The sequence below is a fragment of the Oryza sativa genome, chromosome 6 (genome assembly GCF_034140825.1).
Source record: "Oryza sativa Japonica Group chromosome 6, ASM3414082v1".
NCBI lineage: Eukaryota > Viridiplantae > Streptophyta > Magnoliopsida > Poales > Poaceae > Oryza > Oryza sativa.
In genome coordinates this window covers 2,088,428-2,111,263 of record NC_089040.1, presented here as the reverse complement: position 1 = coordinate 2,111,263, position 22,836 = coordinate 2,088,428, and the positions used below count along the sequence as shown (strand labels likewise).

Genomic DNA, 22,836 nt, shown 5'->3' with positions numbered 1-22,836 from the left:
CATCTGTTTCAGCAACGAAATCCTGCAGCCTTTGTGAGAACAGTAAATGTCAAGCAGGTTTGTTACAATCTGTGGCAGCTTATTTGGGCTACCAAGAAACTATTCTTCGCCTACCAATCCCCATCTCTCACAGAAAGCGTTCATTCATTTTTCTCTGACGAAACATTCTGCAGTTTTTTTTTTTTGTGTAGGAAGTACGGTAGGTTGTCACCACCAGGGTTGCTTTGAGCCTTTGACCTTTGAGAGGAAGAGTACAAGTTCCAGTCCCAGTTCCCAATAATCTTTGAAGCTTTTCTGAAGATAACAAACATGGGCAAACGCATACGGAACATGTGCACCTGATATAACTACTCCCTCCGTTTCACAATGTAAGTCATTCTAGCATTTCCCATATTCATATTGATATTAAATATGTCTAGATTCATTAAGATCAATATGAATGTTGAAAATGCTAGAATGACTTACATTGTGAAACGGAGGAAAGTATTAAGTTTGAAACAGTTGTGCAGCCAAGAATTCTTCCCCTTTGGACCTTGCCCTGTGATCACTAGCATGTGTACTGATACAGAGAGTTCAGTTAGGAGTATCATATTGCAGACCACAGCAACCTTTCTGCAGATTTTCAGGCAACGAACACATTATTTAACAAGAACATTCTCGCCTGATATCACAAAATGTATGACGCGTCTCTCGATATGTTTGACAAAATGAGATCACCAGAATGGCAACTAGAGTACCGTATTTCTCTTATGACTGCTACAACATTATTCTCTCTTTTAAGTCCAATACCAATGGAGACAGCAAAACAAATCTCATATCTCCACATGAACTCCTGTTGATGAAATAAAGCAGTAGGATTTCAAAGCAGGAGTAATGAGGGGAGAACAATACAATCTAACACGTATAACTGATACAATAGCATCTACTAGCCAAGTCCCAGATTACGTAGATCCTTCTTTTGAGCAGTGGATCCCTCTTTCTTGATGCGAGAAGGCCTAATAATACGGTCAATAATCCCATATTCCAAAGCTCCTTCAGCATCGAAGCGCTTCACCCTAGATAGATCTTCATGAATCTGCAACAAGAAATGCTTAAGATGAAAGGAAGGATTGCAATTGCATGACAATTTTGCGTGTACATGGAAAATAGAAACTTGGTAATCTGGATCAGATTATTGCCTCAGTATGAGATACAAGGAAACAGAATAAACCAAGCTTGAATGAGCCTTTTGATCAATAGGGAATGGTGCAATAAACAACCAAAATCTCTTCTTTGGAGTAACTAGGCATTCTAAATCATAGGAGATAGTGCCAAACAATGTAACAGCAGCATGCACAGCGAAATTCTTACCTTATCAACAGGATGACCTGTGTGCTCTGACAACTTGCTGTAAAGATAGTTCTTGATCCTAATAAGTTCATTTGCTTCATTTTCTATATCATCAGCCTGCAGGGAAAAGAGTGTGCAAGAAACCAATTCAATTCAAAGCTGTGTTGCCAGACACTCCCAACTTTAACCACTTAGCAAACCATCTACGAAGAACCCCGACCTGCCCTCGAGCTGCTCCAGCAGGTGACTGAAGTGAAATCCGGCAAAGAGGCATACCCGTACGTGAACCCTTATCATAAAAAAGGGCAAGAAAATGAGTATAATGACTTAGCATACTCAAGACAAATTCCAAAATGAGGTTGATATTAGAGTAGTGATACCTTTTCACCAGCTGCAAGAATAAATCCTGCCAAGTTGAATGCAAAGCCCAGGCAATGAGTACCAATAGGACTTTTTAGGCTTAGCATTGTATCATATAATGCCATGCATGGTGTAAGCTGCAACATCATTGATGAATACAGTTTAGAAAGTCACTCCCCCAGAAAAAAATGCAGTGTGCGACATAGATTAGCTAACAGTAAGTTGACTTGGTTAGATATCTCGGTTAACTAGTTGGAACATTGAAACAAACATTTGACATATTGATAAGGTATACTTGAGGAACATAGGTTTTAAAGTACTCTTGTTATGCTCAGTGAGCATTGCGCACATTGATTTCCAGTTGATTTTGAATTCCAATAAACTTTCTTTCCATACCAGGTCTGATATATATCATCTAAAGTAAAACAATTTTCCAAACAATTGAAGGATCATGTTGTCATAACTTTCCCCCGTCCTAGATTATCATGACTAGAGTGGCCCTCTTTCCAGGATAAGTGTTTTGATCCAATATAAATAGTTAGATACATAAGTTTTTGTATCGGTTTTGTCAACATGTACAACACTGAAAAATAAGATCATATATTCGGACAATCCCAAACATTCTAACTTACAAACCACAAAGTAGCACTGGAACGCAGGAAGCCCCTTCAATGAGCTATACATGCGGTGTTAGCAACTGATTAGTTCATCCCAGTTTTATTAAACTTTTGAAATAACACCCCGGTTCAATTTCTTAAAGTGACAATGCTACTTGAAAATCACAAAATCATGGCCTGGCATATCCACATATATAAAAATAGAGTAAATTGCGCCAGTTGTACAAAAACTTGGCAGGTGGGTGCGATTTAGTGTAAAAACTTGTAAAATGAGCAAACCGGTACATAAACTTAACAATCACGTGCATTTTGATAAAAACACTGTTACATACCAATGATTCATCGTATTTTATTGGTTGTATTGTAAACATATATAACTGCTAGATTAATTGTTGGCAATGAGAATGTTTTGCAGTGCTCATCACCGATTTTTTTTATTAGTTGGATCGCTCAGAAATTTTGTTAGTTGGCATGCACTTAGTTTTGATAATCATTATTTTTTTCCAATTTTAAATAGTAGATTATTTAGTATGATAACCAAGCAAATGCAATACATCTAAAACCTTGTTCAGAACTCAAGATGATCTAACTGGCTGCTTTTTCTTTACATAGCTGAAAAAGTATGGTTTGGAAGAGAGATCTTTTAACCAAAATGCACGCACTAACCAAGTTGTTACACCTGTATAATCATTTTTCAAATTCTTGCACTAGATCGCACCCACTTACCAAGTTTGTGTACTATAGACGCAATTTACTCATAAAAATAAGTGGCATAAAAAAAAGGCTAATTGAAGCTAACACAAGGTGTGGTATGTTAAGTTCTTACATCTCCTCCTGGACCATTAATGTATAGAAGAATCTTTTTAGTGTTATCAACGCTGTCAAGATACAACATGCTCGCCAATACTTGGTTACTAAACTCTTCATCTATACTGTCCCCAATGAAGATAATTCGTTCGCGATACTGCACATGAACAATTTGAATTAGATAAACATTAATACAGTCACACAGATAGAAATAGATGCACCACTTCAAGGAAGCATCATACTCCATTAGGCATTGTGTAGTCTTACTAGAGCATTCCATATATCAAGCCATTGCCAAGTTCCTTCACCAGGTGTTCTGTAAGGCACCCGTGGTGTACCAACAGGCATCATTGAAATGCGCGCCCTGGTAGCCCTCTTGTTTGATAATCTAGCAAATTTTAATTTGAAGTGCAATGAGATAAAATAAGTGAACAAACAATTCAGACAAACTACACCGACATTATTCAGATATTCTTTGGCTACCTCAAGCGCTAACAAACATACATATTATTGTTAGAACAAAATATTGCCTATAAACCTGATGGGTGTTGAAAATTGGCTTTTGAAAATTGCAAAATTATCCATCAACACAGACAAATGCCCAGAGCTATTAGATTTTACAAAAAGTATCCTTTCACATACTAACAAACCTACAGACACTTGCATGAAAAGTGCGACGCATAACAAAAAAATTGAACTAGCACAACAAGCATAATCAGCACCCAGAATGAAGAGTTGCTGAACTCTGAAGATTGTGCAGTAGCACAATCCCATTTATCCTTCCCACATTATAACACATACACGATGCCCCCCAACATCAAGTTGAGCATATCGATGGCTGCGCACTTGTTACGTACCCCAGAGAGATCCTCCGGTTGACGGCGGTGTAGAACCCGGCGGTGACATTCGGGCACGACGACTCCGACGAGCCTGCACCGCAATTTCCAACCCCACAAACACCAAAAATCAAACAATCGACAACAATGAGGACGAATCCGACATAAATTCGAGAATTAATCTTTTTAGCTCCTCGCTCACCTAGCTTGGTCTGGGCCTTCAACCCGACGAAGACCTTGGTGCCCACGCTGCAAAAAGGGGAGAGATATAAAAATAAAAAAAAACGAAGAGCAGAAGTTGCAGGGAGGGTTAGGGTTTTGGGGGTTTGGGGATCGGAGAAACGGGGAGGAGTTAGCGGGAGGCGGCTGACCTGAGAGATGAGGGCGCGCTGGCGGCGGCGGCGCGCGGGTGGAAGCAGGAGGAGTTCGCCGGCGCCGCCGCGGACAGCGCCATCGGAGTGATGGGGAGGAGAGCTTAGCTCGCGGGGAGTGACTGACGCAGTAGTGGATAACGAAGATGCGCGTTGAGATTCGTGCGTCGCTCGATCACCGTAGGTGCAGAAGAGGAAGCGTGCTGTCGTTTGTCTCGTTTCTCAACAGTGAATTTCGTAGTTATATGCTGGTTATTTTAGGATGAAAACAAAATAAATTTCACATTTGAATGTTCGCATTAGAGAGAAATTTATGTGGTCAAAATGTAAAAAAAAAATCGATTATAAGCATAATACAGGACGTGCTGGAGGCAGCAGTAATCTACTCGTCTACTCCATCCGTTCAATATGCCATAAGTACATAGAAAAAACATAATAATATGTATAACAATCAAATGGATTTTTATTAAATCTAGTATAAATATATTTTAATAGTATGTTTGTTTCCTTTTCAAAATATTGATATATATTTATATAAATTTGGTTTCACTTAGTTAAAGTGTTTTATGATACGGAACAAAAGGAATGCCTTATTACAAGTTGGCAAATATAAGATGTACAGTCATTTGACAACGGAACAATATGAAAACCATGTTTTTCTTTTGAGTCGTGACCACCATTTATAGTACGTTTTTACTGAATTTTCACTTCAGATGTTGAGAAAGAAAACCATGAACATTTAAAGGTTATTATTACAGTGCAATTCACCTTCACATCCAGTGATCCAGGCATCCAGCATTGCATGAGTTCTCTCCCATGTTTCTTTTTTTTGTCAGGACTGAACTAAGTTAAAACTCAATAAATATAGCAAGGCCAGATGTTTGTCAACTACACTAAGGTCAGATGATTCAGTAGTTCTTCTCTGAATTCTTTGTTAGGTTTCATGCAAAAAATACTCAACGACCTATGCAAAGTACATTAGGCAACAAAATAGAAGTGTTGTGCCATCAGGTAATTTCATCTCAATACTGTTCTAGCAAGCCTGAATAGACATTCTATAAGCTCAATTTCCTGCATGTAGCGCGTCCCCTTGTCAACACCACCCTGTCAGGCAAATTAGGCAAGTTCAGGAGAAGAGATCAGCCATGCAATTCCTATGGAGGATGCAACGTGATATGAACGTATCATCAGAAATAAACGATAAATCAAGCACCTTTTGCTGCTCTGTCCTAACAGGTGGACTTGAGCGCCAGAGTTTCAGACTGACAAAGCTAGCTCCGCTCGTGTTTCTATCGGTTTTCTTGTCGTCCCTGTCCTTTGCCTCTCCTTCCAATTTTGCTTTTGTGGAAGCGAACCAATTGAGTTCATCAAATGAGTTATCTTGCTCCAAAACCTTAGTGCCATCACATTGGAAATGATTAACAGAAGCAAGATAGAACGTTCATATACGTTAATCTGGGAGCAAGAACTTGTGTGCAGAGGGAAGAAGCCTTGTATCAGAAACTGAATAAATTACCAGCAGGGTAATACCGACAACAAGAACATGTTCATAGATGTTCCTGTAAAATAAACTGGAAGGAAATGAAAACTGCATCTGAACAATGTTACCTTGAGGACAAAAGCAACTCCAAGTAGGAAACCATCGTAAGTATGTGTGTATCTCTTGTCTTCATGCCCCCGTCTTAATAATTTATCCTTGAGAAGAAGTCTACATTCCATCATGTGGGCAATTACGGATGGAACAATTTGAAAGAAATCCTTCATTTCGTGAAGTTTATTGCTCTGGAGCTTCTACAAGCATACAAGAAAAGTATGCTGTCAGTGATAAAGAAATAACAAATCTTCGGTTGGTATCCTACGCAGTGGACCTTAGGAAGCAACTAGGTGCGAGCGGATCTTATCCATCGGATTACAAGTACACGATTTAGATTTGGTGGGCTGCATGAGTGCACGGTTCACTTAAACTCAAAATGGCTTCTCACTTCTTCAATATTTTCTCGTTTTCACTTCAACCACTGACTACCCAAGTGAGCCTTCGGCTGCTATGCTCCATGGACTACCAAATACCAGCTAGCACTCTGGCCATAACCGCTGATTGCAAATACGACATAACAGCAAGCATCACCCTGAACTTGGAATTCTTGCATCCACTACTAGCATTGACCTGAACTAGTAACCATGCTTTTAACAGTACAAAAGTGCACACTACACATAATGGAACTTGTCCAGATTTCAAGTGTACAGGGTAAAAGATGGAACATCAGTTCCCTAGTCGTTGAGAAACAGATCTCCGACACCCTAGAGCTTTGGAGTCTCAGAGCCAACGTGATAGCCAGGCAGAAAATTCGCTCCTGGTGTTCGAGGCTTCCCTAAGGAACAGTCTCATGTATATACCTCTTGTAAATCCACCCCCATCCCTCTCCTTCTCTCTGTCTCTCTTCTCTCTTGTTTCTTTCTTTCTATAACCTTGTAATCTTTTAAAAAAACCCTGTAAACTTCATTTCTATCAATGAAATGACTATAAGGTAGAGCCAGCTCTACCTTCTTACGTCAAAAAAAAAAGAAAAAGAAAAAGAAACAATGTTACAGGTGAATGATGCAAATACCAAACCACAGGAAAAATCATATGAAAGTTTGGAGTTATTCCCTTGTATAACTGTTCCAAAACATTGTCCAAACAAATATAACCACAGACAGAATGCGTCACAACTAATGCGGTAAAATTTGCTTGTTAACTGGAATATCATATTTTCAATTGGCATGGAGGTAGAATATACTAAAGAACTAAAGATAGTACCTTTGAAAAGTTGGTTGCTAATATTGAAAATGGCTGAATTCTATCGTCTGATGGATCATTGTTTCTTGTGCCCATGTCCAAAACTTTACTAATTTCAACAATGTCATCATCCCACCCCAGCAGCTTGCAACTTGTCGTGTATCTCAAGTCAAATTTGGGTTTTCTCACATATCTACGATTGAAAAGAAGGTCCTGCTGATGAAGAAAAACACACAATAATAACCTCTACAGATGAAGTTTTGTACATCATACCGTGACATGTTGTTCAAATAACGGGTGCGGCCAGCCGTAAGTACCATCATGAGACCTAGTACGCTACCTATTCTAGTAACAGCAGCTTGTACTTGTTCAAGCAAGTCTAGAGCATGGTCTCCAAGCCCAAGCTTTCCTAGGGCAAATTTCATGTCTCCTTGGGTAGCAGGATGGGCATCGGACACTCCAGTGTTCTGTTGTAAAGCTACAAGAGTTGATTAAATTTGGTAGCTTAAATAGTGCTTATGAAAAACACATGCATGTGTTCTGAACAGGATGAAGTGCCTAAGGACAAACTGTGACAACTTCAGTGACAGAAATAGTATGTTTTACCCTGTAAACTACGAGTAACACGTTGCGAATAATTTGGAACAGTGGTAGTAAATATTACCTCTGATTGTTTGAAATCCCTTAATAAATCAATTTCAATGTTGCTTTGAAGCAAAGCATGAAGATCTACAAACATCCGGTTTAAGAAAACAAAAATGGAATCTATATATGCAGAAATTCGCTGTAAATTGCACATGGCAGCTGAAGATGCAATATGATCCACACATAAAACTCTCAAGTTTTTTCGGCCTTGGCCACCCAGATCATTCTCAATAAACATCTGCATGAAATAAAACATTAGAAAAGATCAGTTCGAAAAAAGGAGGGAAAGAGAGGGAGGGAGTGGGGATGAGGAAAGAGGGGGCTGGACATTACATTAATTAGAAAAATATCCTAATCAAGTATGTTACATGCTAATACATCAGTGCAGGTGCAAAATATGTGAAATCTATCTTTTTCACAGACTAGATAAAGGGGATTTGTGGGCTATCATCATTCTGGTCAGAAATACGAAATTATGACCTCCACAGGAATCCATATGAACCATGATCACTAAAGCATCCAATTTTCAGGGTACAAGGGGCATTAGTACCCACCTGCTTGACAATGTTGTAGGAATATGCCTCACTAAATGAATCAAGATTTTCCATGGATTGTTTTAGATCAAAATCTTGATCCGCGGTATCCACAGTAAGATGGAAATCTTCCAGTTCAACACCATATTTCAGCTCTCCTAGTTGATGCATCTCTGCATACATCTAGAATATACTCAACACCAGTCATAAGAAAGTATTTGGAAATATATTTAAGTTTCATACAGTTCTTATCTATACATGAAAAGTATGGTGCATAACTGCGTACCCTGTTGTCATAGTTAGACATCACTGAGTAAGTATAGAACGCAGAATTTAGATGGTTCTCCACAAGAAATTTAATATCAACAAACTTGGAAGGTAGTCTCAAGGGCTTCATTCTTAAGTACCACGAAAGATTACGAACCCCAGTCTGGCCAACAGTATAAGCACAGATAGTGTCACCATAAGAAAATAAATGGCACACTGCTCAATTAATTTAGGGACCATTAATTTAATGCACTTCATAACCTTTGTTGGGTTCACAAAGACTGATCCTTTTAAGTGAGTGGAATGAACATGGAGTCGGAGGTCTGTCTCAATATCTCTACACAGTGGGGCAACAACCTCCTACAGAGTAAGATAGAATGAAGTTAAGTATACCCTCCAAAGAGAACCTGCAAAAGCTAGAAAATGTTTTAAGGCATTGCCCGTGCCCTGATTTTTTTAGTATGAATATTCTGCAAGTGCATTTGCTACTTTTTTTTTAGAAACAACATAGTAGTAGAGTACTGACTTTATTTTGCAAGGAACGGTGTTGTACTTATGCTAGTGACAAACTGCTTTTATAGGATTACAATTACACCAAAAACAGGCCTTCATTTGGTTCTTATACAAAATGGAATTGCCTAGCTTGTCCACACCACAAAATTACAACAGTACACGAGCAAAAGAACCTTGGTCCATACCTTTCGCAGAGCATTCTCAATTTCTTCCTCATAGTGCTGAAGAGTAACAGTTCCCACATTCCCAAGTGTAAGAAGTGACATTCCATCAGAAAATGCATCAATGATGTTCCTGTCAACTCAAAATAATGAATGCCAAGAAAAACCAGTGATAATGGAGATTTCTCAAAAAGGTTGAACAAGTAAAAAAAAATCTTTTGATGTTCGGTTCAAACTTATGTTCAGCTATCAATTACGAGAATTAATTCCATGACTGGAACAACTATCATCCAACATTCCAACTTATGTTGTAAAATCAAACAAGAACATTAGGGCATCATCTTCATGATTATCTGTACTTACTGTAGCCAAGATAATTTGCAGGCATCTCCATATACCATTGATAACCAAGTCACAAGCATCTCTTTTCTCCAATACAAAAAGCTGCAGTTCGTCCTTTCATCAATCAGAGACCAGAAATTCGAAAGAATGCTGAACTTCGATATAAGCTTTCTCACACCAACCAACTCAATATCCAAGTAACCCTGTTTCATGGCTAAGACATTAGTGTCACAAACATCAGAGAAATCAGGCTATGCATTAAATAACACCAGCAATAAAGAAACACATAATAGCATTTACTGAAGTTCAAGAGAAGTCTGCAATCAAATCGTTTTACAAGAACTCTAAAAGATTAGTTCGCAATCTGCTCCAACTTCAGACTAAATGGAGATGTGCAGATGTAAATTCTACATATCTTAACAATATCCCATTTTGGTTATAATATGTGCTAGCTCCCTAACTTAATTAGTTCATGTGCTATACACTGCACTCGCATAGGAACCACAAAAGGCTAACTGTTTTCCCTTGGAACACCCTCTAACCAGCTAAACCAAGATGGTAATAAAGGTTGGATTTGAATGTGTAGTGTACCAGACTGTGCAGAATATCCATTGTAATAGAAAGTGTCAGTTGCCTCTGAGAACTCCCACCTCCTTCAAGCAATTGCAAGGACATCAGAACCTGGAGTAACTCAGAGATGAACCCATGAGCAAACTAAATTTTGAAATTGGTTCCAAAATGAAAATCTTCTTCAAAACAAATGGACTACAACCAATTTAATAACTTAAAGGGAAAAATGATGATTTTGACGTTTGAATCTGACAATTAGCTGAAAAAGGGTCCATGTCAATACTTGAGTACAAACACTTGAGTGCGTCAACACTAAACAACTACTAGTCCCCTAATTAATCATTAACAAACATAAGATGAATAGCTGCAGGAAATATCTCCCAACTTGTTATATTTTCCTAGTAACAAACAATTAAACATCATAAACATTTTGAAACACTTTCCTCTTCAATCAAGAGATAACCAGGAACAGGACAGGCTGGTTCATATCGCAATGATTAGGCAGAGGAAACAGACAAAGGAAAATAATAGATGCCTTTAATGTGAACAAATAGATAAAAATAGGACCTCATTGAACATTACATTTCTGCATTTGCTGCAATCCTCATACCATGAAGGCAAACAAGCAGCATTACAGACTCGACAAAATTTGCATGTTTATCTATATGGGTAATTGTTCCAAGATGTATTACCAACGAAAGTGAATCAATAAGCCTTGTCTCCGTGTCTGTACCACCTAAAAGTCAATGGAATTTTATATCAGGAGTATCAAAAAGGAAATAAATGAGCAAATAAGTGCATTATATGGTATACAAAGAAAGTATGTCTGGACGCGTTCTTTATGTTCTATCACAAATTTCTGGAACACTACCAATCATCGCTTCCCATAGTCATTGTAAAAATTGAAGGATCAAGTAGCACGCTAAGAAGAAATTAAGCTATATATGATGATCCGTTATACCCTTTTGTTCAAACTGAAGAAGACTTTTTAGTTGAATATGTGTACCCTAAACGGCACAATGTTTCAAACAGCTATAGTTCTAAACTGCTACATCTAGAGCTAAACATCTTTCGATGGACAGAAGTTCACAATGCAAGGCTGAATGATGCTTCTCATTTCCATGTATAAGAAGCTTCTGAAAATAGTATTGTATGATTCTTTTTCACAGAACACATAAAAAGAATTGCTTCACATACCACGTATCAATGAACTAAGAAATCCTGTCTTGACTGCCTGACTCCCCTTGGCTATTTCATTTTGTAATTTAGTCTGCTTAACACAAGCAAAGCAATAAGGACAATCAGCACTGTAAAAACAAATAAAAAAATTGTATAGTTCAGGCAGTTGGTGAATGGACCTTCAATGATATTATGAGTTGTTCAATATCAGATTGAATGATGTTGATTATGTGAGGAAGACTGCGCACTAAGCTAGACCCTTTCATGTGGAACAAGTCTCCTATGGCCTAATACAAGAGAGTTAGTACGATGTTAAATAACAGAGCCACTTGATATTTCAAGGAAAAGCCTTGTTCAGGAAAAAAAAATTCCAAGGATATGTTGGTAGCTTTCTACTACCTTCAATGACACAATCATTTGGCAAAGAGACTTGGCTTTCTCCCTTCTCAGTGGAACCTTCCAACGAGGCAATGATCATCACAGAAATTAGTCCATATAATTCATAAAAAAAAAATACTACGTAGTACAAAAAGGAGGTAGTGGTACAGATGTTAAAGTCTCTGAAAAAGTAATGCTCGAACAAATAATTACAAATACTAAGTTCTCTGTTGGTAGTATAAAGGTTATAGTGTAATAGTATGTATGTGTCAAGGCTATTTGTTATATTCTAGTGGTAGGCTAGGATTAGAGCTCTCCTCCTCTTTTTTATTTTCCCATTGGGCTCTCACAATGTTCTCTAATAGAACCGTGTCTTCCTCAAATGTTATCAAGTTGGACAATCAACTTAGCTACATACAAAAATAAAATTATAAATTGATGACAGCTCCAAGTAACAATTGAAGAAACAATGAGCCCAAATTGGTATTGCGTGATTCAAAGCAGGGTAATAAAATTTAAATGGATAGGTCACAGGATCCACATGGTAATCAGTAAAGACTGACAAGGCAAAATATAAAGAGTGCAAAAGGAAAAGTGAGAAGTGTAGGTACCTCAAGATGCATATGCAAGTCAAGCATTGATAGGACAAGCATATGTATTCTATCTGCAAGCACTACTCCCTGCACCGAAGAGCAAGCAAAAATAAACATGGGCTACTTAACTCATCAGGAAAGTGTCTGTTATCTTACATCGCAACAATCGATATGTATGTAAATGGGAAGCAGTTTTGGCCCACTCACCCAAAGTGTTAACTCTTATCAACTTACAGAACAGCAAAATTATATTCTTCGTAAAGGATCAAAAGGCATTCATGCTCAACAATCATGCCTCAGAAATACTAATTAAGCCACATAAAACACAAAGAACTTGATGAAAGTAAGAAACCATTTTGCAGGTCAACAAGGGCAGCAAAGTTCTTCTATCCTCTGTATTTTGGAAATTTAGCGGTCTCAATGGATTTACATGACAGCATTAGGAAAGAGTCAAAACACAAAGCAGAATAAAAGTTAGAATATGACCTGCAAAATTTGTTTCTGGAGATGTCGAACCCACTCTTCAGTCAGCATCTGCGACTGAAACCATGAAAGATCAAAACACATAATCTAGTACAGTTCCCAGAAATGTAAAAAAATTTTACCGATGGATGAATGGCTGACTGGAATGAAACAGACCAGCATGATAACGAATCATTTATGGCTTGAATATCCCTGCACATGACAAACAACACTTACAGTAAAACTGAAGTGCCCGAAATTATACTGAACACTTAGCAGAAAGGGCCATTTGGAAGGATGTCATGTTGAGATGACAGGCTAATGCTAAATTGGTCCTGGCAGAAGAGCAAAATAGGCAAGGCATGTAACCCATCCAAATGTTCCCTCTCTGATGATTATCTCCCAAAATATACTTATGTAAGTCAATGAGACATACAGCTTCAATATTTAAATATTCCACAGGTAAAGAAAATAGTAATTGTAGTGGCTAAGAATGTCGAGCGAAAGGGATCCTGTTAAGATTGATATGTAAAGATGACCAAATAGTCCTACCTTGAATGCATTTCATTTAACCGTGCCAGATAGCTATTCTTCATGATACCAAAAGCTTCACAAGCTTCCTTAATGGGTGGCAACAAAGAAAGTGATGGAGAGCAATGAAACCTAATTAAGTCAGATAGCACAATACGCTTTCCACCTTCAACATAGACCACTGGAACCAACTGAAATATCTCCACTAACAGGTTCATTGATTTCTTATCAGGAGCTTCACCTAACAAAATATGAAATTTCAGAACATTGTAAATCTTAGCAATCTTATTATGAGGCACAATGATAGGTTGACTTGAATTATTGGTTAAAAAATTAAGCTGAATAGAAAGGCAAAAGGAATGTACAAATAATAGTGTATACAGTATCTAAGACAAGAAGAATTATTTCACGGAGAAGGCAAAATAAGAAATGCATGCAAGAGGACTAGAAAAGAACATATATAATGGTATTAATAACCAAGAACATTCATCAAGTACCAGTTGTCGTTGTGAAGAACAAAAAAAGGCCTAGAAGATGGAGTATAGTCCTTCGATCAATGGGGAGTTCCTTCAAAGAACCTGAAGTGTAAAAATCAATATTGGTCCTATTGGATAACATAACTAACAGGCATTTGAAACATACAAGTAAATGTACTGAACTAAAAAAAATTGCACGCTGCTCACCGATGCGTTGAATGATCTCAGAACTGCTCTCAGAGAAGAAAGAATAAAATGTGTCTAACAGTTTCTTATTAGATCTAACGAGGGTTATTGAAGAGCACAAAGGTGAATCTTCTTGCACCAACCGCTGACATAGAAATAAAAATACAGTGACATGAACATAAGAATAATTTAAGCTATATGTTTATAAAAGAAAATAATGAAAGAACATGAAGGTGATGCAGCAACACTCACTTGGAAGAAGCCAATGTCAAAAAGTTTCTGTAAGTTGTGTACAACTTGATCAAGGAAATCTACATCCTCGAATGACATACTAAATACATCGACCTCAGATTTCACCTTGTCCAGCATCCTATGAGGAAACCAAAGGTCAATTTTCTGAACATATTGATGCATGATGATAATGAGTTGCATGGGTGGATAGCATATCATTTGATATTATATTTTCTCAATGGACCAAGCAAAAGTAGAAGACTTTGGCTATAGCATTAAGAAAATACTTCAATGATAGCTCACCAAGATCCACAACAATTTTTTTAAGCTATCCATTGACACATAACTGAAACACTTTGGAGTCAATCTTTATCTAGATATCTTAAGAAATTTTACCTGTTTTATAACAATTAATACTCCGTATTTTAACTTTCAAGACACCAATTATAAGTGTTTAATGAATGTTAAAAGACACCACTTATCAGTGTTGGTAAGTTATGGATGGTTCTTTGAACATATTGTCCATTGAAAAATTATATCCCCACCGAGAAACTAAAAGATGTGCTTTCAGTGTTACATATGTAATTAATACTCCCAGGCTGCATGTGTAGAATGACCCAGACCAAATGAACCTAATAAACTAGAGACCATTAATACCTTGAGAATAGAGATAGGTAACTCCTGGTATTGCCATTGTGCCTCAAAATTTCATCTACCAAAAGGAACACCATAAGCCCCTCGCCAAGTGATCCAAATACGGTTGTCAAATCTAAACCCTTAAATGAGTTCAATGGACGCACATTCTTGTCACGGACTGAGCAGATTGCGTCCAGCTGCCGGAGCAGGTTCCCAAGGATCATCACCAGCCCATTGATGATTTCATACACCTCAAGTAACAATGGAATTGAGTGTGCAAATGTCTTTTGTGGCTCCCCCTCCAGAAGTGCCTCATTTGGTCCCTCTGCAGTGTGCCCAAAGAGGAGCAGTTGCCGATAGAGATTACTTGACGCCTAGAAAAGAAATGGAAAATAAGGTAGCAATCACATACTGTATTTATCGCTTGCATTCCTTGCATGTGTTCAACATTGTAACAATAACATTTCAAAAGGAAAAGGTAATAAAGCAGCAATCACCCATCATTTATGGCTTGCATTTGACATCATTTAGATAGTGGATATTTCATTAAGCACTTGCAATCATTTCAGAAAGTAACATTTCTCATTTGACGCATTTGAATTGACTTTGCATCCTAGTATCGCCACTGATACTAAATTGACTACAAAATTACTCCAAAAGTGAGTCCCATAATTGAATAGCAAAAATCAAAGATCATGGAACATAATCGACAAGAAGTAATCCTACACAAGCTTAAAATTGAGTAACACGTCACATTTAAATTCGAGATAAACGGATCAACTTTAGCGCGCTTACAGCATCAGAGAGGCGGGATATCTCAAGGCACGAGTGGGAGAGCACGGCAACGAACTTGGAGACGTCGACGTTGTCCTCGGCCGCCGCCGCGGCGGTCAAGAGGGACGCGGCGCCCACACCGACGCCGGGGTCGGTGGGGGCCACCCGGAGCCTGACCGAGGCGGAGGACACCGAGGTGGACGCGGAGCGGGGCCCGATCTCGGCGACGGCCGCGCGGCACCGGAACCGCCACTCGTCGACGTGCCGCCGCAGCTTCTCCTGCTGCTCGAGTAAGACTGCCGCCGGGAGCAAGAGCAGGCAGAGTTAGGGGAGTGAGTCCAACCGTGGTACGGAGAGAGAGAGAGGGAGGGGAACCAGCGAGGTGCTTACGTGACGCCATCGCCGGCGGCGAGCGGTGGTCGCCGGCCGTCGAGCAGATGCCGCGAGGGGAGGGGAGGGGAGTGTGAGGAAATCTTACATCCAAGCCCCTGCAATCTCCCCAATTCTTCTTCTGCTTTGTGTTTTATTCAGATGAACCCCCAAAATTACGAGAAATTGTAAGCGTGGCTCTATCCTTTGATGCGAGTGGGCCGATAAGGCCCGTGAATTGTTTGGGCTCTTTCTCGAAATTTCCAGCCGATTGGGCCGAAACAAGTCTCCCGTCACGGTTGCCACAGGCCATCCAGTTTGTCCGATTGGGTCCCTTTTGAGTTTTTTTTGTTCACGTCCCTCAACCTCAAAATCGGATTCAAAGATCCAAAAACTTATGAAACCATTGCAAAATGAGTCCCTTAACGGTTTGGATGGCGTTTTCGTGCTACGTGATGCTTACGTGGTGTTGTTGTCCTGGTCTTTAACTGACATGGCATAGGTTATCGAAGGCCCAAAGCCCATCTTGATTTTTACCAAAAAAAGATCAAACGAAATTACAAATGCAAAGTCAAAATCGTTCAAAAAAAGAATTTTCGTTTATAATGGTGCTGTTTGTTGATGTAACAGAAAGTATTGCATTTGTTTCATTTTTTTTTGTCCGAACTTTGTCTGAACCAACCTTGAAATGGACGATCACATGAGAATGACCTCGGTTACGTCAATAGAATAAAAGTGACCGAGGACGAAAGAATTGCGGTTGACCTGAGCAGCATTTTTGACAAAGTTTTGACCCTAAGTTGTTATGTTGTTTCATTGGCATCTGTCAGCTTTGATTCTTGCCTTTGAGTTGAGAATCAACCCAATATACATGCATGGAACGGTACGATCGAGTATTATTAGTTTATTACAATACCTTCTAAATTTTTATTTTTTCTTTTTATTTGAAAAGGTAAAAAAACACAAGCGCTCATACCACGCACACACTCACACATATTTTTTCAACTCTGATATCGTTTGCTTCGTGAAGCACGGATACAGCAACTTAATTACTAAACAAACAGTGCCAGGTGTGCAGTATTTCTAGACAAAGCAAAGGCGCATTTGTCCAAAGGAGGGGAGATTAATTAACTTAAGCTCTCTGGATGATCTGTTCCTGCTTCCTGGACAGAATTCTCTTGCCGATTGGAACAACCTAGCTAGCATTTTTCTTTTAAATTTCTATCAGCATTATTCGTTGTCAAAATCGTCATCTTGGTTTGGACGATCAAATGCCACTTCGCCTCCTTCTCGTACCTGCTAAATTCGTGCACACACATGGACAAATACTAATAGTTATAATTTGCCGAATGATTTGCAGCCTAATACTCGTAGATTAGCTTGGGAAGAAATCAAATGATGTGAGCTCCAGGAAATCATCGGATTTCTTCCCCCTCCTCCAAGAAAATCAAAGCTACCACTCCGTACATCAAGAGACACTGACATGTGGGCCCTACAGAGAAAAAAAATCTCCGCGCGCCAAGTGGCCCCACGCCATCCTAGCTTCCTCTCCTCTTGAAATAGCCGCCGCTGCTCGTCTCAGTTCGACTCTTCAGGTGGAAGCCACAAAACGAACGCGAACTCGAGCGGCGAAGAAGAAGAGAGAGAGAGATAAGGCGGCGGCAGCGAGATGGCGGTGACGATCCAGTCCGTGAAGGCGAGGCAGATCTTCGACAGCCGCGGGAACCCCACGGTGGAGGTATACGCGAGACATTCATTCGATCCCCTGGAATTGGAATTTCAAATTTTGTTGCGTCGATTCGGTTCTGTTTTTGTATCTATCCGGTTCTTGATTTTGAAGCGCTGAGAAGTTTTCTGTTTGTGTTCAAATCTGGGGTTTGCGCTGTGCGCAGGTGGACGTGGGACTCAGCGATGGCAGCTTCGCGAGGGGCGCCGTGCCGAGCGGTGCTTCCACCGGTAAGCAGATGGCTGAGGCACTGGCTCTTCCATTCTGAAGAACAATGGGTGTTTTTTTTTGTAGTGATAATTCGTTATATGTTAATACCATTTGATCTTCGATTTCCAAGAAACGCGTATCTTCGATATCATCGAATGGTTGGTCCCAATAATTCTTGGGCATGGCAGTAATGAATTGGTGTGTGCGTGGAAAGAGATGTTTGCATAGTTATTTAGATGGGACAGGGGATTGATGATTTTTGAAAACACTCAAACAGTAATAGTAACACGATCATCTCTGTCTGTCAAGGCTGTGTATTGAAATTCATTAGCTCATCGCCCAAAGCACTTGCAATGTGGACCGTAACTGAAACAAGAGAAACCTCTTCAGTTTTTGTTTTTTTAAGAAAGTTGAAATATCTTCAGTTTGTTATAAACTTATAGAGATGACAATATTAGCACGTTATTCAAGCGCTGATGGTTTCCTTCTTAAAGATCTTAGTTCATGTGTTTTTTTACGCTGATCTTAGATTTGTCGTTTACCTTGGCAAAGGTGTACTTAAAATTCATTAGATTTTTCTGTTTCCTGCTTTGACTGTAGGAATATATGAGGCCTTGGAGTTAAGAGATGGAGGATCCGACTATCTTGGCAAAGGTGTACTCAAGGTTAGCTTATTGGCTTTCCCTCGAATGTTAGGACTATTTTACAATCTATAAATAACTTGTTCGTTTATATTGCATTTTGATTGAGCAGATCATATTTCAGCTGAACAGTTAACAATCCAAAGTCTCTGTAATTTATGTTTAAGTAAGGCAGCGTGTACGAAGATAACCGTCATATGTTTGTCTATCTCTTGTGTGGGTCACAAAATTGGTTCAAAGGAACTATTTGGACCTGCATTTTTCAATTTGCAAGTGCGAGAAAATCATTGAACTTTTGTTGGAAAAACTGATTGTTAGGTGTTTTCTACCATTTTCTAACAACTGATGGCACCTATGTATGCCAATCAAGTAAGTCCTCCATGTCTAATGGTGATAATGTCCTCTTTTGGCAGGCTGTGAGCAATGTAAACACTATTATTGGGCCAGCACTCATCGGAAAGGTATGCATCCCATACTACATGATTTTATTGATATCATACACACACACACACACACACACAACAAAGAAAAAAAAAGGATAGCTTTCTTAACTAATGGTGTTTTTTGTTGCAGGATCCCACTGAGCAAGTTGACATTGATAACTTCATGGTTCAACAGCTTGATGGAACCTCCAACAACTGGGGCTGGTGCAAACAAAAGGTATTACTCCATTACTTGTGTAGTAACAATGCTTTTGGATCTAATTGCATCAGACACTGTACTCTTTGCGCTGACTTCCTTTGATGTGGTAAAAACAATGACAGCTTGGAGCAAATGCTATTCTTGCTGTTTCACTTGCTGTGTGCAAAGCAGGAGCCATGGTGAAGAAGATTCCCCTTTACCAGGTCTGTTAAACAACTGCATCGGTATATAACTTTGTTCTTCTGAAACTTCAGAACCTATGCTAAAACATCAAGAAATTGCAGCACATTGCAAATCTTGCTGGAAACAAGACTCTCGTGCTGCCTGTACCCGCTTTCAATGTGATCAATGGAGGATCCCATGCTGGAAACAAACTTGCCATGCAGGTAAAATATTGCTTGAATAACAAGACCATGTCGATGCATGATTCAGTCATATTCTCTGCTCATTTAGCTGCTGTACAGGAGTTCATGATCCTCCCTACTGGTGCATCCTCTTTCAAGGAGGCCATGAAGATGGGAGTTGAGGTGTACCACCACTTGAAGGTGAAAAAAAAAAATCAACCTTTTCATTTTGTATCTGAAACTTCAGAATGTGTTATCTGAACTTCTTTATACAGAGTATAATCAAGAAAAAGTATGGCCAAGATGCCACAAATGTGGGGGATGAAGGTGGCTTTGCTCCTAACATTCAGGTAATCCTCCATAAATCTCTGCACGGCTTTCAAGTCAATAAAACTTCTTAGAATGTCCCAGTATTTTTTAGGCAAATCTGACGGGTTTCTCATTATGAAGTAGTAGAAGTGTAGAACTGATCGTAAACATAAGCAGTTAACGTCACTTAAGATGTTCTGAGAATATGAGTAAAGCTAAACTATTCAGATACTATCAACTAAACAACATCTGTATTAGTAAAACTAAGTAGCTTTATTTAAAAGTTTTGACAAGAGTTTTCAAATGTTTTAAATAAGGTGGTGGTATTGGTTCCGTTCAGAATACTTTATTAGAGTAGTAGTACAGCGAGTTGGACCGTACGTACTTGGGCCGTCTACGGCTAATTTCGGCCGGATGTACACAAACCAGCCCAACTAATATGAGCCAGGACCGCACCCTGTTCTGGGCCTAGTGGTATGGGCCGCATAAACACCACTGATCCCATTCAGGTCCAACTAATATGGGCCGCACCATCACACCGGAGGAATAAGTTCACTTTGGCTCCCTTAACTATTGGCCGAATCTGATTTATACCCCTAAACCACGATACCGGAATCTCGTTCCAGCCGAAGTAGTATGGACTATGGACAAAACATTAATCTGGGCCGGATACGTGGATCTAACGATGGATGGTAGTCGGGGCCCACTGGTCAGTCTCATGTGTCCAAAATTGTGCGACCCCTTGGATCTTAGTGAAGCAATATTTGCAGTTACTTTTCATTTTTGTTGCATACATGAACTGAAATATTCATGTGCAGGAAAACAAAGAGGGCCTCGAACTGTTGAAGGCCGCAATAGCTAAGGCTGGCTACACAGGCAAAGTAATTCCCTTTTTTCTCTTAATTTAGCTCATAATTCAAGCATCTCTTTGATTGTATTTGCGTGATCATTATGATTCATCAATATCTATTGATTTCGTTTATATGGCAGGTGGTCATAGGAATGGATGTTGCAGCTTCTGAATTTTACAGTGAAAAGGACAAGACTTACGATCTTAACTTCAAGGAGGATGTAAGATCGGCCTGCAACTTCTTGTCAAATCTTTATCTGCACATAGTTCTTTGTGTTGTTCCATGAAACTACAATAAGAAATAAAACTCAGTGTGTATTAACATGTCTTAAATTTCTTGACCAGAACAACGACGGTTCACACAAAATTTCAGGTGACAGCCTGAAAGATGTGTACAAGTCCTTTGTTTCTGAGTACCCTATTGTGTCGATCGAAGATCCATTCGATCAGGATGACTGGGCTACCTATGCCAAGCTTACTGATGAGATTGGACAGCAAGTGCAGATTGTTGGGGATGACCTTCTTGTTACTAATCCCACAGTAAGTTACAGTTAGTTAATTAATTAATTGCTACTAATCTCAGTTAGTTCTCTCGAAGTTTATGTTTTAACAATGCAATACTTGCCTTTTACAGAGGGTTGCCAAGGCAATTAGTGAAAAGACTTGCAATGCTCTTCTCTTGAAGGTATTGTATGCTGTTCAGAGTTGCTAGTTCTTTTGCTAGGACATTGAATGTAGTGCAATATTGATTATACCATCTGTTTATGCTGTCAGGTGAATCAAATAGGCTCAGTTACTGAGAGCATTGAGGCTGTTAGAATGTCCAAGCGTGCTGGATGGGGAGTGATGGCAAGCCATAGGAGGTAAGAGTTGCAAGTTGTAACTCTTTCAGCTGTTTTCATTGTTTGTAGGATTTGTTTCATTTAACTATTTTTGTCATCTTTTCAGTGGTGAGACAGAGGATACCTTCATTGCTGACCTCTCAGTTGGTCTGTCTACGGTATGGGTTTTGGTTAAACTTGAATTTGATTGTTCTGAGTACCTTCAATGGTAATAACATCATATCCCACAATTTTGTTTCAGGGTCAAATTAAGACAGGAGCTCCCTGTCGGTCAGAGCGTCTGGCTAAATACAACCAGGTAAGCCTCTTGCCTCAAACCCAAATTAGTCATTACTACCTCCTTTGCAGCCAAATACACTTTGAATCTCTGCTTGTTTTCATGGAGCCTTACTCACTAGCCACTACTAGTAATTCATCCGACAAGACCATTAAAATACTCCTTTTGCTGTGTGATTTTGTAATCTATAGTGGAAGTGATTATGTGTGTGAATTAAATTACATTTCATTTAGCATGGCTTGATAGTTTAAGCAGGAATCTATGATAGAACACTGGGCAAAGAACGGCGATTTGCAAACTTGTCACTAGGTAGTATTATGTTTCAGCGGGAGTCTGTTTGCTTGTCCTGGAAGGAGCATCATTTTTTTTTTCCAGAGAATTATTTTAGACTTTTTTTCCCAGAAAATTCAATGAAGAGGTTCCACACAACACTATTGTTTTGGTGATATATACAATTTGTGTCGTTGCTTGCTTGTGGTTGCAGCTGCTCAGGATAGAAGAAGAGCTGGGCGATGCTGCAGTTTACGCTGGAGAAAAATTCAGAGCCCCTGTGGAGCCGTACTAAACCTTGGCACCTTGCGGTGATCTTGTGCCTATGGACCATGGTGCCATCAATCTACTACTGCGTTTTTACACGAGTCTACAAGGGCAATAAAATTAGTACTTCTTGACAGTCCCAGAAATTGCTTAGTTACCCTCGCTTTTTCGTTAATGGCCAGATTGTTTGCTTACTACTGTGTTGACACACTTGAGCACCAATATGTAAGATCAATAAAAGAGCAAATCGCTTGATTTTTCATCATAAAGTATTTTTTTCCCCACTCAACAAGTTGAATTCGTTGTGCTGACTTGTGCTGTGAAGCTCAGAGTTGGAAGTGAAATGGAATTGGTGTTGCCAAGCTGAGAGTGAGATTATTTTTGGTTTTATAGCACCGAGAGATCACCGTTTAGTAATGAAAAGGCTAATCTGTTGATGTAGTGGATAGATAGCTTCAGGGTTCAAGTTTTCGACAAAAATCGATCAAAAACTGTGAAATTTTGAGGTTTTGACGT

General features: G+C 39.2%; 3 protein-coding genes across 3 annotated transcripts; 1 reads left to right on the top strand and 2 right to left on the bottom strand.

Moving 5' to 3' along the window:
- Positions 1–619: 619 nt before the first annotated feature.
- LOC4340044 (ATP-dependent Clp protease proteolytic subunit-related protein 2, chloroplastic) lies at positions 620–4,449 on the bottom strand. Its single transcript, XM_015785669.3, has 9 exons — positions 4,321–4,449; positions 4,152–4,198; positions 3,971–4,043; positions 3,381–3,501; positions 3,133–3,270; positions 1,710–1,826; positions 1,550–1,618; positions 1,351–1,446; positions 620–1,075 (listed from the first exon to the last, which is right to left on the bottom strand). The coding sequence occupies exons 1-9, from the start codon at positions 4,401–4,403 to the stop codon at positions 926–928; spliced, it is 894 nt and encodes a 297-aa protein (XP_015641155.1). The 5' UTR covers positions 4,404–4,449; the 3' UTR covers positions 620–925.
- A 550-nt stretch (positions 4,450–4,999) lies between these two features.
- LOC4340043 (uncharacterized) lies at positions 5,000–16,051 on the bottom strand. Its single transcript, XM_015788881.3, has 26 exons — positions 15,964–16,051; positions 15,595–15,869; positions 14,821–15,173; positions 14,185–14,302; positions 13,954–14,077; positions 13,768–13,848; positions 13,292–13,511; positions 12,883–12,952; positions 12,764–12,817; positions 12,296–12,364; positions 11,706–11,762; positions 11,486–11,593; positions 11,325–11,397; positions 10,820–10,863; positions 10,149–10,238; positions 9,579–9,760; positions 9,240–9,348; positions 8,803–8,901; positions 8,561–8,704; positions 8,296–8,457; positions 7,761–7,979; positions 7,370–7,563; positions 7,118–7,289; positions 5,929–6,111; positions 5,534–5,713; positions 5,000–5,424 (listed from the first exon to the last, which is right to left on the bottom strand). The coding sequence occupies exons 1-26, from the start codon at positions 15,971–15,973 to the stop codon at positions 5,338–5,340; spliced, it is 3,477 nt and encodes a 1,158-aa protein (XP_015644367.1). The 5' UTR covers positions 15,974–16,051; the 3' UTR covers positions 5,000–5,337.
- Positions 16,052–17,531: 1,480 nt separating this feature from the next.
- On the top strand, positions 17,532–22,603 carry LOC4340042 (enolase 1). Its single transcript, NM_001421064.1, has 17 exons — positions 17,532–17,680; positions 17,835–17,898; positions 18,479–18,543; positions 18,933–18,980; positions 19,093–19,179; positions 19,284–19,364; positions 19,446–19,547; positions 19,626–19,706; positions 19,781–19,855; positions 20,633–20,695; positions 20,805–20,885; positions 21,010–21,204; positions 21,299–21,349; positions 21,439–21,527; positions 21,613–21,664; positions 21,748–21,804; positions 22,268–22,603. Exons 1-17 carry the CDS (start codon positions 17,612–17,614, stop codon positions 22,346–22,348), a joined length of 1,341 nt encoding a protein of 446 aa, NP_001407993.1. The 5' UTR covers positions 17,532–17,611; the 3' UTR covers positions 22,349–22,603.
- Positions 22,604–22,836: the final 233 nt, after the last annotated feature.